The following is a 13,895-nucleotide window of genomic DNA, read 5'->3' as shown; positions in this document are numbered from 1 at the left end:
TGAGAACAGAGACTGGCTTCCCATCCTGACATTCTCAGAAAAGGAATAAAATCTTACTTGTTCACATAATGTTTGCTACCTCAGAATGGCCACACCTAAACACTGAGTGAAATGTATCATGTTTTTTAACCCCCAGGTGCCTTAGTTACTAACACACTCCCTTTCCTAGCTTGAGAGTGAGTTTTAAGTTATAGCTATCATGTGAGTAAGTCTAGCTGGCCTGACATGGTCATGGTCATTTCGCCATTACTAACGAGCTTTGCCTGTGTTGTTATCTCCTATTGCACTGCCTGGACCATTATGTCACATTGGCTTTCTGCAGCAGACTGCTTTGAAAACAAGCTCCTTTTATAATATTGCATTGACTCGTGGTAATATTCAGTTTTTATTCTGGTTTGGTCTTACTGGTTATGACATCTCCAGAGCTCAGTGAGTAGCTGCTCTTAAAGTTGTAGCCAACATTTGAGAGTCTGCAGGGGCTGGCTCCTTCTCAACCTAAGTCAGGTCATGCTGTCTTCTGCTTGGACGAAGCTGAATGTCATAAACTCCATTCCTCACCAGCTCCTAGGCTAGTTGGACAGGATTTAGGGAAAGAGGTGAATTACCAGAGAACCAGTCTTCCAAGTATAAGAGTGTTTAGAAAGCATAGATATCTGAGCAAGCGCTGTGAAGATTTCTAAGAACTGGGCATCAGAAGCTGTTTTTAGATGCTCTGCTGACTAGTGGCAATGGCACCCCACTCCAGTACTCTTGCCTGGAAAATCCCATGGACGGAGGAGCCTGGTAGGCTACAGTCCATGGGGTCGCTAAGAGTCGGACGACTGAGCGACTTCACTTTCACTTTTCCCTTTCATGCACTGGAGAAGGAAATGGCAACCCACTCCAGTATTCTTGCCTGGAGAATCCCAGGGACAGCGGAGCCTGGTGGGCTGCCGTCTATGGGGTCGCACAGAGTCGGACACGACTGAAGCGACTTAGCAGCAGCAGCTGACTAGTTATAGGAACAGTAACAGGATGACCTTCTTGCAGCTAAGGAGGTATGTAGATGATCACTTCTCTTAATTCAGAAGCAACCATTCTCTCTCCCTTCCTCCCCTTCCTCTTTCCCAATGAACTGGGACCTTGCTTGGGTTTGTTTTTAGAGTAGTAATTATTTTAGCATGCTTATGACTTATCTTCTAATCAGCTACAGTTTTTTCATCATATCTCCATTCACTAGAAGTAACACCATTATATAGAGCTATTGAACAATCAGCAACTATTTATCAAACCAGTTTTATAATTAAATGTTGAGTATCTCATGTAATTTATCGAATACTGTACTGAAAGTGAAAAACAGAATGGCTGTCTGGGTACAGGGTGACTGTAAGTGTACTGGTTGTTTACACTTGTGTTCGCATGGCTGGAAGCTAAGGCCCATGACTGCTGCCCAGCATCACAACAGAGTCCTGTACCACGTATCAATACCCAAGAAAAGATCAGTCAATATTCTACTGAGTGTGTATCAATTTTATACCATCAGAAAGTCATAAGTCAAACCACTGTATGTCAAGGACCACCTGTACACTTATTGATTGCTCATTGTATACCAAAAAAAGGTTCCTGTCCTCATGAGCCTTATATATATATCAGGTGTTGGTGGGTGTCATGAAGAAAAGTAAAACCAGGTGAGGAGGTGGAGAAGGGAGAGGGGATACTGCTCTAGGCAAGTTATTCAGGGAAATCCATAGGTCACCTAAAGTGACACGTGAGCAGTCCTGAAGGAAGTAGGGAGGGGACCACACAGGTAACTGGGGATGAGCGTTCTGGGGAGAAGGAACATTAGATGCATCATGTGCAGATGCACATGCAAGCAAGCATGCAGGATGCCAGTGAGGGTGGGGCAGCGTGAGTGGAGAAGGGAGTGGCAGGAGATGAAACCGGAGCCCAGACTCTTAGGATTTCACCGGCTAAGGTAGCTGTTTAGGTTTCATGAGCTGGGAAGCTCTTGGAGCTTTATGAACAGGGAATGATCTTTCTGAAGGATCACAGGCAGCTGTGTAGAGGTAAGACTATAGGAAGAAACAGAAAGCTGCTGCAGTAGGGAAGACGTGGCAGTCACCTGCCCGAGGCGTCAGCTGTGGAGTTGTTGACAAGTGATGGGTTCTGCTGTTCTGGCTCAAATGTACCTGTCCCTGCCCCATACAGGCACAGTACATGTGGAGGCCAAAACTTAGCACATATCTGTGGTGAGGCTCTGGAGAACAAGGCATGCTCACATGCTGCTGATGGGAATGAAAATTGGTACAACCCTTTTGAAGGGGGATTTGGCAGCATCTAACAAAACAACAGATACGCCAGTTTTCTGATCCAACAATCCTTCTAGGAATTTACCATGAAGATACACCTCCAAAATATGGAAATACATGTACACAAGGTTGTTTATTGCAGCATCGTTTGTAATTGCAAAATATTAGAAACAACCTAAATACCATACATGGATAAATAAAGAATAAACTATGGTATATCTGGTAGACAGAGTGCCTGAAGAACTGTGGACAGAGGTTCGTGACGTTGTACAGGAGACAGTGATCAAGACCATCCCCAAGAAAAAGAAATGCAAAAAGGCAAAATGGTTGTCTGACGAGGCCTGACAAATAGCTGAGAAAAGAAGAGAAGCTAAAGGCAAAGGAGAAAAGGAAAGATAAATCCATTTGAATGCAGAGTTCCAAAAAATAGCAAGGAGAGATAAGAAAGCCTTTCTCAGGATCAATGCAAAGAAATAGAGGAAAACAGTAGAATGGGAAAGACTATAGAGATCTCTTCAAGAAAATTAGAGATACCAAAGGAAATTTTCATGCAAAGATGGGCTCAATAAAGGACAGAAATGGTATGGACCTAACAGAAACAGAAGAGATTAAGAAGAGGTGGCAAGAATACGCAGAAGAACTGTACAAAAAAGATCTTCACGAGCCAGATAATCACAATGGTGTGATCACTCACCTGGAGCCAGACATCCTGGAATGTGAAGTCAAGTGGGCCTTATGAAGCATCACTACAAACAAAGCTAGTGGAGATGATGGAATTCCGGTTGAGCTATTTCAAATCCTAAAAGATGATGCTGTGAAAGTGCTGCACTCAATATGTCAGCAATTTGGAAAACTCAGCAGTGGCCACAGGACTGGAAAAGGTCAGTTTTCATTCCAATCCCAAAGAAAGGCAATACCAAAGAATGTTCAGACTACTGCACAATTGCACTCATCTCACATGCTAGCAAAGTAATGCTCAAAATTCTCCAAGCCAGGCTTCAACAGTATGTGAAACATGAACTTCCAGACGTTCAAGCTGGATTTAGAAAAGGCAGAGGAACCAGAGATCAAATTGCCAACATCTGCTGGATCATTGAAAAAGCAAGAGAGTTCCAGAAAAACATCTACTTTTGCTTTATTGACTAACCCAACGCCTTTGACTGTGTGGATCACAAGAAACTGTGGAAAATTCTGAAAGAGATGGGAATACCAGACCACCTGACCTGCCTCCTTAGAAATCTGTATGCAGGTCAAGAAGCAACAGTTAGAACTGGACATGGAACAACAGACTGGTTCCAAATCGGGAAAGTACGTCAAGGCCATATATTGTCACCCTGCTTATTTAACTTATATGCAGAATACATGATGAGAAATGCTGGGCTGGAAGAAACACAAGCTGGAATCAAGACTGCCGGGAGAAATATCAATAACTTCAGATATGCAGATGACACCACCTTTATGGCAGAAAGTGAAGAAGAGCTGAAGAGCGTCTTGATGAAAGTGAAAGAGGAGAGTGAAAAAGTTGGCTTAAAGCTCAACATTCAGAAAACCAAGATCATGGCATTTGGTCTCATCACTTCATGGCAAATAGATAGGGAAACAATGGAAATGGTGAGAGACTATGTTTTTGGGCTCCAAAATCACTCCAGATGGTGACTGCAGCCATGAAATTAAAAGACACGTGCTCCTTGGAAGAAAAGCTATGACCAGCCTAGACAGCATATTAGAAAGCAGGGACATTAGTTTACCAACAAAGGTCCCTCTAGTCAAAGCTATGGTTTTTCCAGTAGTCATGTATGGATGTGAGAGTTGGACTATAAAGAAAGCTGAGCGCCGAAGAATTGATGCTTTTGGTGATGTTGGAGAAGACTCTTGAGAGTCCCTTGGACTGCAAGGAGATCCAACCAGTCAATCCTAAAGGAAATCAGTCCCGAGTATTCATTGGAAGGACTGATGTTGAAGCTGAAACTCCAATACTCTGGCCACCTGACGCGAAGAACTGACTCATTGGAAAAGACCCTGATGCTGGGAAAGATTGAAGGCAGGAGGAGAAGGGGACAGCAGAGGATGAGATGATTGGATGGCATCACCGACGCGATGGACGTGAGTTTGAGTAGCCTCCAGGAGTTGCTGATGGACAGGGAAGCCTGTGCTGCAGTCCATGGGGTGGCAAAGAGTCAGACACAACCGAGCGACTGAACTGACTGAACTGAACTGATGGTATATCCACAGGGTGGGAAACTATGCAACTATAAAAAAAATAATAATAATGAGGAAGAGTTCCATGAAATGACCTGGAGAGATTGCCAGGATATACTGTCAAGTCGAAAAAAGCAAAGTGCAAAAGAGTATCTATAGCATGTTGCCTTTCATGTGAGAAAGAAGAGAGTGTAAGAATATACATGTGTATTCTCATTTCTGCAAAAAGAAATATAGGAAGAATGAATCCAAAAGCTAATATTCGACTGATTATCTGCATAGATAGGTGGAAAAGGGTAAGAATGGGGCATGAGATTGAAGTGACATTTCTCTGTTTCTTTTTGTGTAGTTTTGACTTTTAGAACTACATGGGTGTTTTCCATATTCAAAAGATAAACAAACATATAAAACAAGAATGTGGGTAAAACCCCAAATGGAATACAAACAGTAACAAATGAACCTAAGTGTGTTGCAAGTGAATAACACTGAGGAGATGAGGAAGAAAATAATCTAAGTATCTTTGAAAAGCAGTATTTTGATAACAAATAATGTACAGTAGTTGGTAATTTTTTTGTCACAGGATAGTGAGCTAGAACTAGCAATTCTGAGGCCATTTTACAAGATGGAACAAATTCCCTGGTGGTCCAGTGGTTAGGACTCCACACTTCCACTTCAGGGGGCACAGATTCAATCCCTGGTTGAGAAACTAAAATCCCAAAAGCTGTGCTGTGTGGCCGAAAAATAACTGTTGTTCAGAAAATTGAATTATTTCCCCCTAAATAGAGACTTATGGTATTCCTGAACTCCCTAAACATGATGGGTAATATTTGTACATGTACGTTTAATGGGGATAAGGGCCATAGCTTTTGTTAGCCCCAAAAATGTCTGTGTTCTACCAATTGCCAAAATTTGCACATCCTTACTATCTTCATGTTCCCTGGGAGGTGCTAGTGAGCTTCCCTGGGAGCTCAGTGATAAAAAATCTGCCTGCCAATGCAGGAGACGTGGGTTCAGTGCCTGGGTTGGGAAGATCCCCTGGAGGAGGGCATGGCAACCCGCTCCCATATTCTTGCCTGGAGAATCCCATGGACAGAGGAGCCTGGTAAGCTATGGTCCATGGGGTTGGAAAAGGGTCCGAACAACTTAGTGACTAAACAACATCAACGATATTCTGTGTGTGTGCATGCTAAGTTGCTTCAGTTGTGCCAACTCTTTGCGACCCTATGGACCGTGGCCCACCAGGCTTCTCTGTCCATGGGATTCTCCAGGCAAGAATACTGGAGTGGGTTGCCATGCCCTCCTCCAGGGAATCTTCCTGGCCCAGGTATTGAACCTGCGTCTCTTATGTCTCCTGCAATTGCCAGGTGGGTTCTTTACTACTAGTGCCACCTGGGAAGCCCACATTCATTCTAGTCCCCATTATATAGATGGGAAAACTGAGGTTCGCCTGTAAGTGGTAGGTCGGGGTGATCCAGGAAGACTTAAGGGAAGGGAAGGGATGTGAGGAAAAATTGAGACTCACTCAAGATGGAAAACCCCATCATTTTCATGAGGAAGGGAGCAGAGTCACATGAGCAGAAGTGGGTGTTGTAGCAAACATTTTGAGACTTCTCTAGGAGAGCAACTGTGTTCTTACTTTCAGAATCATCATCTAAAGATTCTGTCTGTTGAGCAGGAACACACAATGGCCCTTCTAAAGCCTGGGTTCTCAAGGGGGAATGGAAACTAGACAGAAAGGGACTTCAGTGCGTCTCAGGCCTGCTGCCTGGTTTTCAATAAGCTCTCCTATGATCTCTTCTTACCCTGGGCTTGTGCACCAAACTGGCTCGTCCTTGATGTCTAATCTATCAAAACGTGCCAAGGTGATCCTCTGTCAGCAAGCTGTTGGCTCCCCCAATGACATTGAACAGCCTGGTCCCTGAGATGACAGTTCCTTATATTTTACTGTGGTTTTGACAAGTCACTGAGTATGTGACTGCTTCTGTCAGAAACTTACTGTTCATGTTCTGTGTCTACACAGCATTATCTGGCTGTTACTCCCCACTGGTAACTACTGTAATGTGGTACTGTTACTTTGGGGTCCTGACATTGCCTGCCATTCTGATTCTGTGAGGGATAGTCTGGAGAGTCCCCTAGAGTAATGGACAGCTTCAGTCCTATTACAAGCGAAATAATTAAATTCCCTGTGCTTACTTCTTATGGTTGCTTCAGTTGGATTCAGAATTCCATCCTGGCCTGTATGGTTTACTTCAAAGAAGATAGAATTCATTCACCCTTCCTCATCAAGAGGGGAGTCCCAAAATAGTGGGCAAAATGTAACATTATTCTCTTTTGTTTTCCAAAAAAGGAAAGTGTTTGAGATTCGAAAGTTTCAGTAGATCATGCAGTAAGAGCAGGACTTTAACAAAATGCCCAAGATTGAGCCACAGAGCTCATGAGGAAAAGTGGACAGAGTTGATATGAGGAAAGACACTAGTTCAGTGCAGGCCCAGGGCTCGTGCTTCCTGGATCCACCCCTTTAGTTCTGAGTTGTGTGTGGGGGGCTCTCTGTGAGCTATGTCCATAGTCAGACTGACAAATGAGATTCCCCCCACTGCACTTTCACTCCAGTAGGCCCCGCAAGCCTGGTATTAAGGAATGAGTACATGATTGCAGCCAGAAGGCCTAGTTTTATGTCTTGACTCTGGTTCTTATCATCTATATAGCCTAAGGCAGGTCATTACTTATCAGTCCTCTCACCTGAAAATGGGCTTCCTGGTAACCCCTGCCTTGTGAGCCTATAAGCACATAAGCAATCGCCACACACATTAATTTTCCATGATTATTTTTACTCCAACAAACTTCAAAAAGACACAGTTTTCATGCACGTTATTCTAGTGTGGTATTCAGGTATGTTGCCTTTAGAGTCAAGCTGCAGTCAAGGACTAGTAGCTGGCATAGCACCTGTAATACTCGCTGTGGACTGATCACTCATCCTTTCTACATATCTGATTTACAACAGTGTATTACTTTCAGGTGTACAGCAAAGTGATTCAGTTATATATACACATATATCCATTCTTTTTCAGATTCTTTTCCCATATAAGTTATTACAGAATATTAAGTAGAGTTCCCTATGCTGTACAGTAGGTCCTTGTTGACTCTCTCTAATAGAGTATATATGTTAATCCCAACCTCCAAATTTATCCCTCCCCCCACCTTCCCCTTTGGTAACCATAAGTTTGTTTTTGAAGTCTGTATATATAAGTTCATTTGTATGTGTTTTTTAGACTCCACATGTGATAACATATGATAATTGTCTTTTTCTGTCTGAGTTAACTTAGTATGATAACCTCTAGGTCTATCCATGTTGCTGCAGATAGCATTATTTCATTCCTTTTTATGGCTGAGTAATATTCCATTGTGTATATGCACCGCACCTTCTTTATCCATTCCTCTGTTGATGGACATTTACGTTGCTTCAATGTCTTGGCTATTGTAAATAGTGCTGCAGTGAACATTAGGGCACATGTATCTTTTTGAATTATGTTTTTTTTGGGGGATTTATGCCCAGGAGTGGGATTGCTGGATCATATGGTAGTTCTATTTTTAGTTTTTTTAAGGAAACTCCACACTGTTCTCCATTGTGGCTATACCAATATATGTCCTCCCTTTTTCATAAGTAATGAGAGCATTGTCCCCTAGAACAGCTGAACAGTGTTAGGACAGCCGAGGTACTAATTATGATCTCACACCTTGGGAAACTCTGATCGTGTCTAATGGCTTGCCTGCCATGCTCCTGGATCATATCCCTGATCCTGGAGGATAAGGAGGTGACAGAAATCACCTCTCTACTTTGTGGGGGGTTCAGAGAGGCAAAGGCTGGAAAAGGAACCTGCTTCATAGAGTTGGTCAGAATCAGAAACAGCGTAGATGACTCTTCCTTTTAAGTCTCTGACTCGGTGCTTTCTTTAAGCCAGTGCCTCGTATTCATTGCAGTGACCTTTCCACCATCCCCATATAGGCTTTCTCCTCTGGCCTGAAGAAGAGAGACAGGATGCTTAAATACACACTAGCTGGGAGAGATAGACACTCAGCTAAGCTTGGCGCTGTGGTTGTGAATTTGCTTTTTTGTCTCCTTGATCACTGTTCCCTGTCTTTCTAGGGCTACAGCATGAAGGAATTTTCCGGGTGTCAGGATCCCAGGTGGAAGTGAATGACATCAAAAACGCCTTTGAGAGAGGTGAGGAAACAGCCTTCAAGATAAGGCCAGACATTTGCCAGTCCCCTGGGATAGTGGCGCCACCCTTTCTTCCCTGAGAGGTACCCAGAGTCAGCAAGCCAGCGTGCCTCCCCCTTCAGCCCAACCCCTTCCCTCTTGCAGACATCCTGCCCACCCCACCCTCCCAGATGTGCAGGGAGGTGCCGGGGACATCCCAGTTTCCTCCTTCCCAGCCCCTCTCTTCCTGCCTCTCTCCTGCAGACAGTCCACCCAAATCCAAGAAGCTAACTGCGATATCCGGGCAGTTTGCAGCTCTATCTGGAACCCTTGGTGGCAGGGCAAATGCACCTGTTCATCGCACTCCATTTATTATCTTATGGGCTATTAAAGTAGTGGGCAAACTTTGGCAATTTCCATGCCTGTAATGGATATATATAGTTTCAATTTGAGGTTGGTCCTACCATTAAATCTAATTATGTCTGATAGGAAACTGTCCATAGGGAGCGCCAGCATGCTTGTTCTCTTGCAAGTAGGTGTGCTTAGTTGCAGGCCAAGAAGGAGGAGAGCTAGTCAGAGGGGCGACCTCATCTCCCTCCCCTCGGGGCTCAGTCCCAGCCTGTTTTCATGATTCTTATGAGAGAGTCAATTGCCATGTCCCATCCCTGGCCCATAGGGAATGTCCCTGAGCTAGTCTGGCACACGCGTTAATGGTCGCTTGTGCCCCTCCTCTGACCCCAGGGCCCCTGAGCCTGAGCAGCCTTTACTTTTTCTAGTCCCTGGTTGCCCTGCTCACGGCCAGTGTGCTGAGTGGAGAGCTGATGGACTTCAGTGAAGACTTGAATAGGCCACTGCTTCCCTACCAGCTCTGCTTCATCCTGTATGTTTTTACCCCTCTCACTCTCTCTTTCCTTTTGGGGGGAATTTCTTACCCTCAGGAGAGGACCCCCTGGCTGGGGACCAGAATGACCATGACATGGACTCCATAGCCGGCGTCCTAAAGCTTTACTTCCGGGGGCTGGAGCACCCGCTCTTCCCCAAGGACATCTTCCACGACCTGATGGCCTGCGTCAGTAAGTACCCTGCCCGCAAACTGACTTCTGGGCTGGAGCAACAGGGAAATTTCCAGGTTTACAGTAATTTTTTTCTTTTCCCTCTGTGAAGTTTCTCTTCCTTGTTGTAAGGGAAGAAAAAGAGTGACTTTTCAGGAAGAATCTGGACCACAAGTTAGAACTCCTAGTTTTTCTTTCTGATTCACTTTAAACTGCTTTGCTGGGCTTTTATCTTTCTTAATATGTTCATATAGAAAATACAGTCCTTTTCAACTCTTAGAAGCTTATACATTAATACTTGTGCTTTTCATGATACACAGAGAGCATACATGTGTCACAAATATTTCCTGCTTGTTGCTTTAAGTATGACATGACTTATCTGTGAGATATGTTAACATGTGTTCTTCTAGGAATTCAAGCCCTCTGCACATTTAAAAGCAGTGATACGATATTTTCTCAGAGAGAGAGTCTCTACTTGATCTTTAGATAAAACAGATATCTTAGAGTTTCTCTGCTTCTTACTCTAAAATTTGGGGCTTGAAAAGCTACTCCTGGCCATTTATTATACTGGAACACCCTCTCATTTGTTGTCCATGGAAACATGGATAATATTAGGTCATTCTGGGAGCAGACTCCATTGAGATATGGTTCCAGAGGCTGAAGGAGGCAGTTCCTTTGAAATGAAGAAAAGTTTTCCCCCCAGATCAGTGAAGGTCTTCATACCCACCCCCAACACTCCCGCCCCCAGTTTCCAGTTTGATTTAGTACATCCCCTGAGAGCTCAGGAAGCTAGCTCCTTTGTTTTGTTGATTTACCCGTATTTGTGGGAGACCTAGTGGACCTGAGTTCTGTGGTTGACTGAGTAGATGCACCCCTCACGTCTTCACGTCTTCTTCCAGGACGGGGCCTGGGTGGAACATGCTAAGTGAATGGGGGTTGCCAGGATAGTACAGGGTATCTTGGCTGCCCAGTCCTCCCCTTGAGGTGTGCTCCTGATGCAGTATCTCCCACTTCGTTTTCACAGAAAGGCTCTAATAGAAAATGTCAATATCTACATGGCCCAACGTGATTGTGGGAAAGCGGGCCCTGGGGAGGTCCGGGCCTTGGGCCATACCTGGAGTCAGGAAAGTTCTCTGGTTTTCTCCCAGGTTATCACTGCTTGCACGGGGGCCTGCCAGTTCTCGCCTCTGGCCACCTGCCATCCCCGCTGCCGATAAGAGAGCAGGGACGATAAGCCAGACTTGTCCAGGGGCTGAGGGGAGCACGCGTGGAGTGGGCAGGATGGGACCTGGGCAGGCCCCCCTACCCCACACAGGCCCTCCAAGGCTGGGGACAGTCACAGCAGTTTCTGGGCAGCTCCTTGTTTTGGTGTTGTAATAAGGGGGTGCCGGATGCTCTGGGGAACTTGCCCAACCCTTCTGTGCCCAAGGAGCAGACATCTTAAGTCCTGCCCCAGTGAAGGGTCTGGAGCCCACGTGAGCCCCTTCGCCAAAGCCCCACCCCAAGGAGCCCCTCACACTGGCCCAGTTCTGTGTGAGCTGGAACTTTCCACTCTCTTTTACCAGCTGTGAGTCAGGGCCTTCTGACCACTAGTGCCTGGGATCCCAGTGGAGGGTAACACATGGCTTTCTTCTTTCAGCAATGGACAACCTGCAGGAGAGAGCTCTGCACATCCGGAAGGTCCTCCTGGTCCTCCCCAAAACCACTCTGATTATCATGAGATACCTCTTTGCCTTCCTCAATCAGTGAGTAGACTTCCCTGGGAGCAGCTGATCAGCCTCGGCTTCAGCCAGTGAAAGTTTATGTGGGGATCTCTGTTGATTCTTCCAGACCAACAAATACTTATTGAACACCTACTATGTGCTGGGCGTGGTTTTAGGATGAAAGAATACATTGTGAAATAGAGACAAAAGCCTAGATATCATTTGGCTCATGTTCTAGCAGAGGACACAGACAGTAACAGACTCATGAGGCAGTGTTAAGTGCTTAGAAGAAGAATAAAGAAATGCAAGTGAAGGGTCAGGGCAAGGGTGACGGAGGGGAGCCAGCACAGAGGGGTCGTCAGCAAAGGCCCCTCTGGGGAGACATGTGTGAACAGCAGCCTCCATGAAGGGAAGGAGGGAGCCAGGGTCAAGGTCATCAGGCTCCGAAAGCATGGCAACAGTGGATTTGGATTTGAAGAGGCCGTTGGAAAGTTTTCAGCAGAAGAATGTTGTGATCTGATTTTCTAATTTATTTTTAAAAGCTGCTTCGTGGAGAAGTTACTGTGCAGTCCCAGACCAGGGAGGGAAGGGTGGAGGGTGGGGGGAAGGATCAGGTTTGGGATCTATTTGGAGCACAGCCTGTACAGGACCTGCTGATGGGTAGGGTGTATGTAGAAAGAGAGAAATTCTGAATTTTTATCATGAGCAGTAGTACCGTTTGTGGAGTTGGGGAAGGCAAGACTTGGATGTGCTGATGTGGATATGTTAACTTGAGGCACCTACTAGTCCTCCAGGTGGAGAGTCTGAGTAGGCAGGTGCCTCCCCCCAGGCAGCTCTGTCTTTACCCGTTGGTTTCACTGCAGCACGTCCACCAGCTAGGCCAGAGAGTTTAAGTGAGCAACTTGAGGGCCAGATAAGGCCCATAGGTGTGTTCCCTCTAAGTCCACTGTGTCTTGAAAGCATTGAAGCATTTAAATATTAGGAGGTTTTACACTTAAAAGAAATCTAGATTTCTGGCTTCTCTTGAAAGACCATTAGACCTGGCCGTACTGGATCTGACACCCGCGTGGCCGCAGTTTCCTGTGGAGTAAGGGCTGCTGCCCAGATGTAATCCAGGGCCCCCAGTTCACCAGTCCGATTTCTCCCCAATACCCCCCAGTGCTGAGGCTGAATTCAGTTGTAATTATCATCTCTCTGGCTTTATGCCTTTTCATATAGTGGGGAAACATTTCTCTAGGTCTTTAAATCTATTTTAAAAAGGTGGGGGATAAAACTTAGACCAAAGGACTAGGGTGTTTTAGCTCTTATTTCTTTGTGAAAATGAAGAATCTTCCTAGTGGGTTAGTCTCTGCTTCAATGGAATACAAGTTCACAGGCCATCTCAGGAGCCTCAGCCTGCCTACAGACTAGGGTCAGCCTGACCTTGAGGCAGCCGTGTCAGTGGCCCCCGCCAGAGGCCTTTCTGGGGCCGCCACAGCATCCTCAGCCCTGTTGCCGGCCCTGCAGCCTGCTGCCTCCATGTGGTTCTGTCTGCAGCACTCACTAGCTGAGCCCTGACAGCACCACCACTGCCTGTAGTTGAGAAGCCCTCATGACTCACGCAGGGTGTCCCAGGCTGCCTGTTTCATGCAGACAGAAATAGAAACTCTAGCAATGACTCTCGAGCCAGCCGGTCCCCTCGGGGCCACCAGGCCACCATCGTTTCCCCTTGTGGATTGATACCTGCCCTCAGAGAGCCCAGTCTGCTCCCCAGAGCAAGAAGCATGATGGTCGTGGGGACAGGCAGGGGAGCTGGCAGGGTTTGGGGTGACTCTGTGTGTGAGCACAATGCACCCACTTTCTTCCCCACATTTCCTCCCTAAGTGGACAGGGAGGGGAAGCAGTAGAGTAACCATCATAAGAGAAGATCGCCACTGCTGAAGGAAACGTGGAAAATTGTACCAGTTCAATTGATGACTTCTGTTGTGTTTAACTTCTCTTTAAGGTTAAAAAAAGATTCACTTGCTCATCAAAGTACTTCATTGAAAAGATGCAACATTAATACCACAATATTTCCTAAACTGATAAATGGAATGCAGGACACAGGTGATAGAAAAGACCATCTGCCTGCATGAGAAGGTGACAGGTGACAAGTGGCCAAAGTTGGCAGGTAGTTCCCCATGGAGACTCTGCCTGGGCCCCGACTTTTAGGACCTCTCTCCTTTGCTATTATGTGTCCTGAGGATGTGTGTACTTTATTTCTGGCTATGGTCTTTTTTGGGGTTGTACAATCCTCTAGCTGAAGGAACTCTCAGAACTGAGACAGATAGGTAGATAGACAGACAGTTAGGTATGAAACTGTTTGCCAGTACACCAATGCTGTGTGGACTTGACCTGATTCCACATATTTCTGTGTAGGTAGTGTCCAATCCACTGTATGAACCTTAAGTACATGCCTGTCCAGTAGGCCTTGTTA

The 13,895-nt window shown here is 45.6% G+C and overlaps 1 protein-coding gene across 50 annotated transcripts in view; it reads left to right on the top strand.

Annotated features, from left to right (window-relative positions):
* The window catches only part of SRGAP2 (SLIT-ROBO Rho GTPase activating protein 2), a 258,045-nt gene that overhangs the window by 220,438 nt on the left and 23,712 nt on the right, over positions 1 to 13,895 (top strand). For all 50 annotated transcript variants that reach the window (XR_014054259.1, XR_014054265.1, XR_014054262.1 and 47 more), the window contains 3 exons: positions 8,632 to 8,709; positions 9,624 to 9,758; positions 11,377 to 11,482. Coding sequence is in view for 25 of the 50 variants with exons in the window: in XM_081492024.1 (XP_081348150.1) it covers positions 8,632 to 8,709; positions 9,624 to 9,758; positions 11,377 to 11,482 (319 nt within the window). In the remaining 25 variants the exon portion in view is untranslated. The remainder of the gene's footprint in view (positions 1 to 8,631; positions 8,710 to 9,623; positions 9,759 to 11,376; positions 11,483 to 13,895) is intronic.

The sequence above is a fragment of the Giraffa tippelskirchi genome, chromosome 5 (genome assembly GCF_054371585.1).
Source record: "Giraffa tippelskirchi isolate mGirTip1 chromosome 5, T2T-mGirTip1v1.2.pri, whole genome shotgun sequence".
Taxonomy (NCBI): Eukaryota; Metazoa; Chordata; class Mammalia; order Artiodactyla; family Giraffidae; genus Giraffa; species Giraffa tippelskirchi.
Note: the sequence above shows the minus strand (reverse complement) of the source record. Positions and strands in the feature narration are given on the sequence as shown.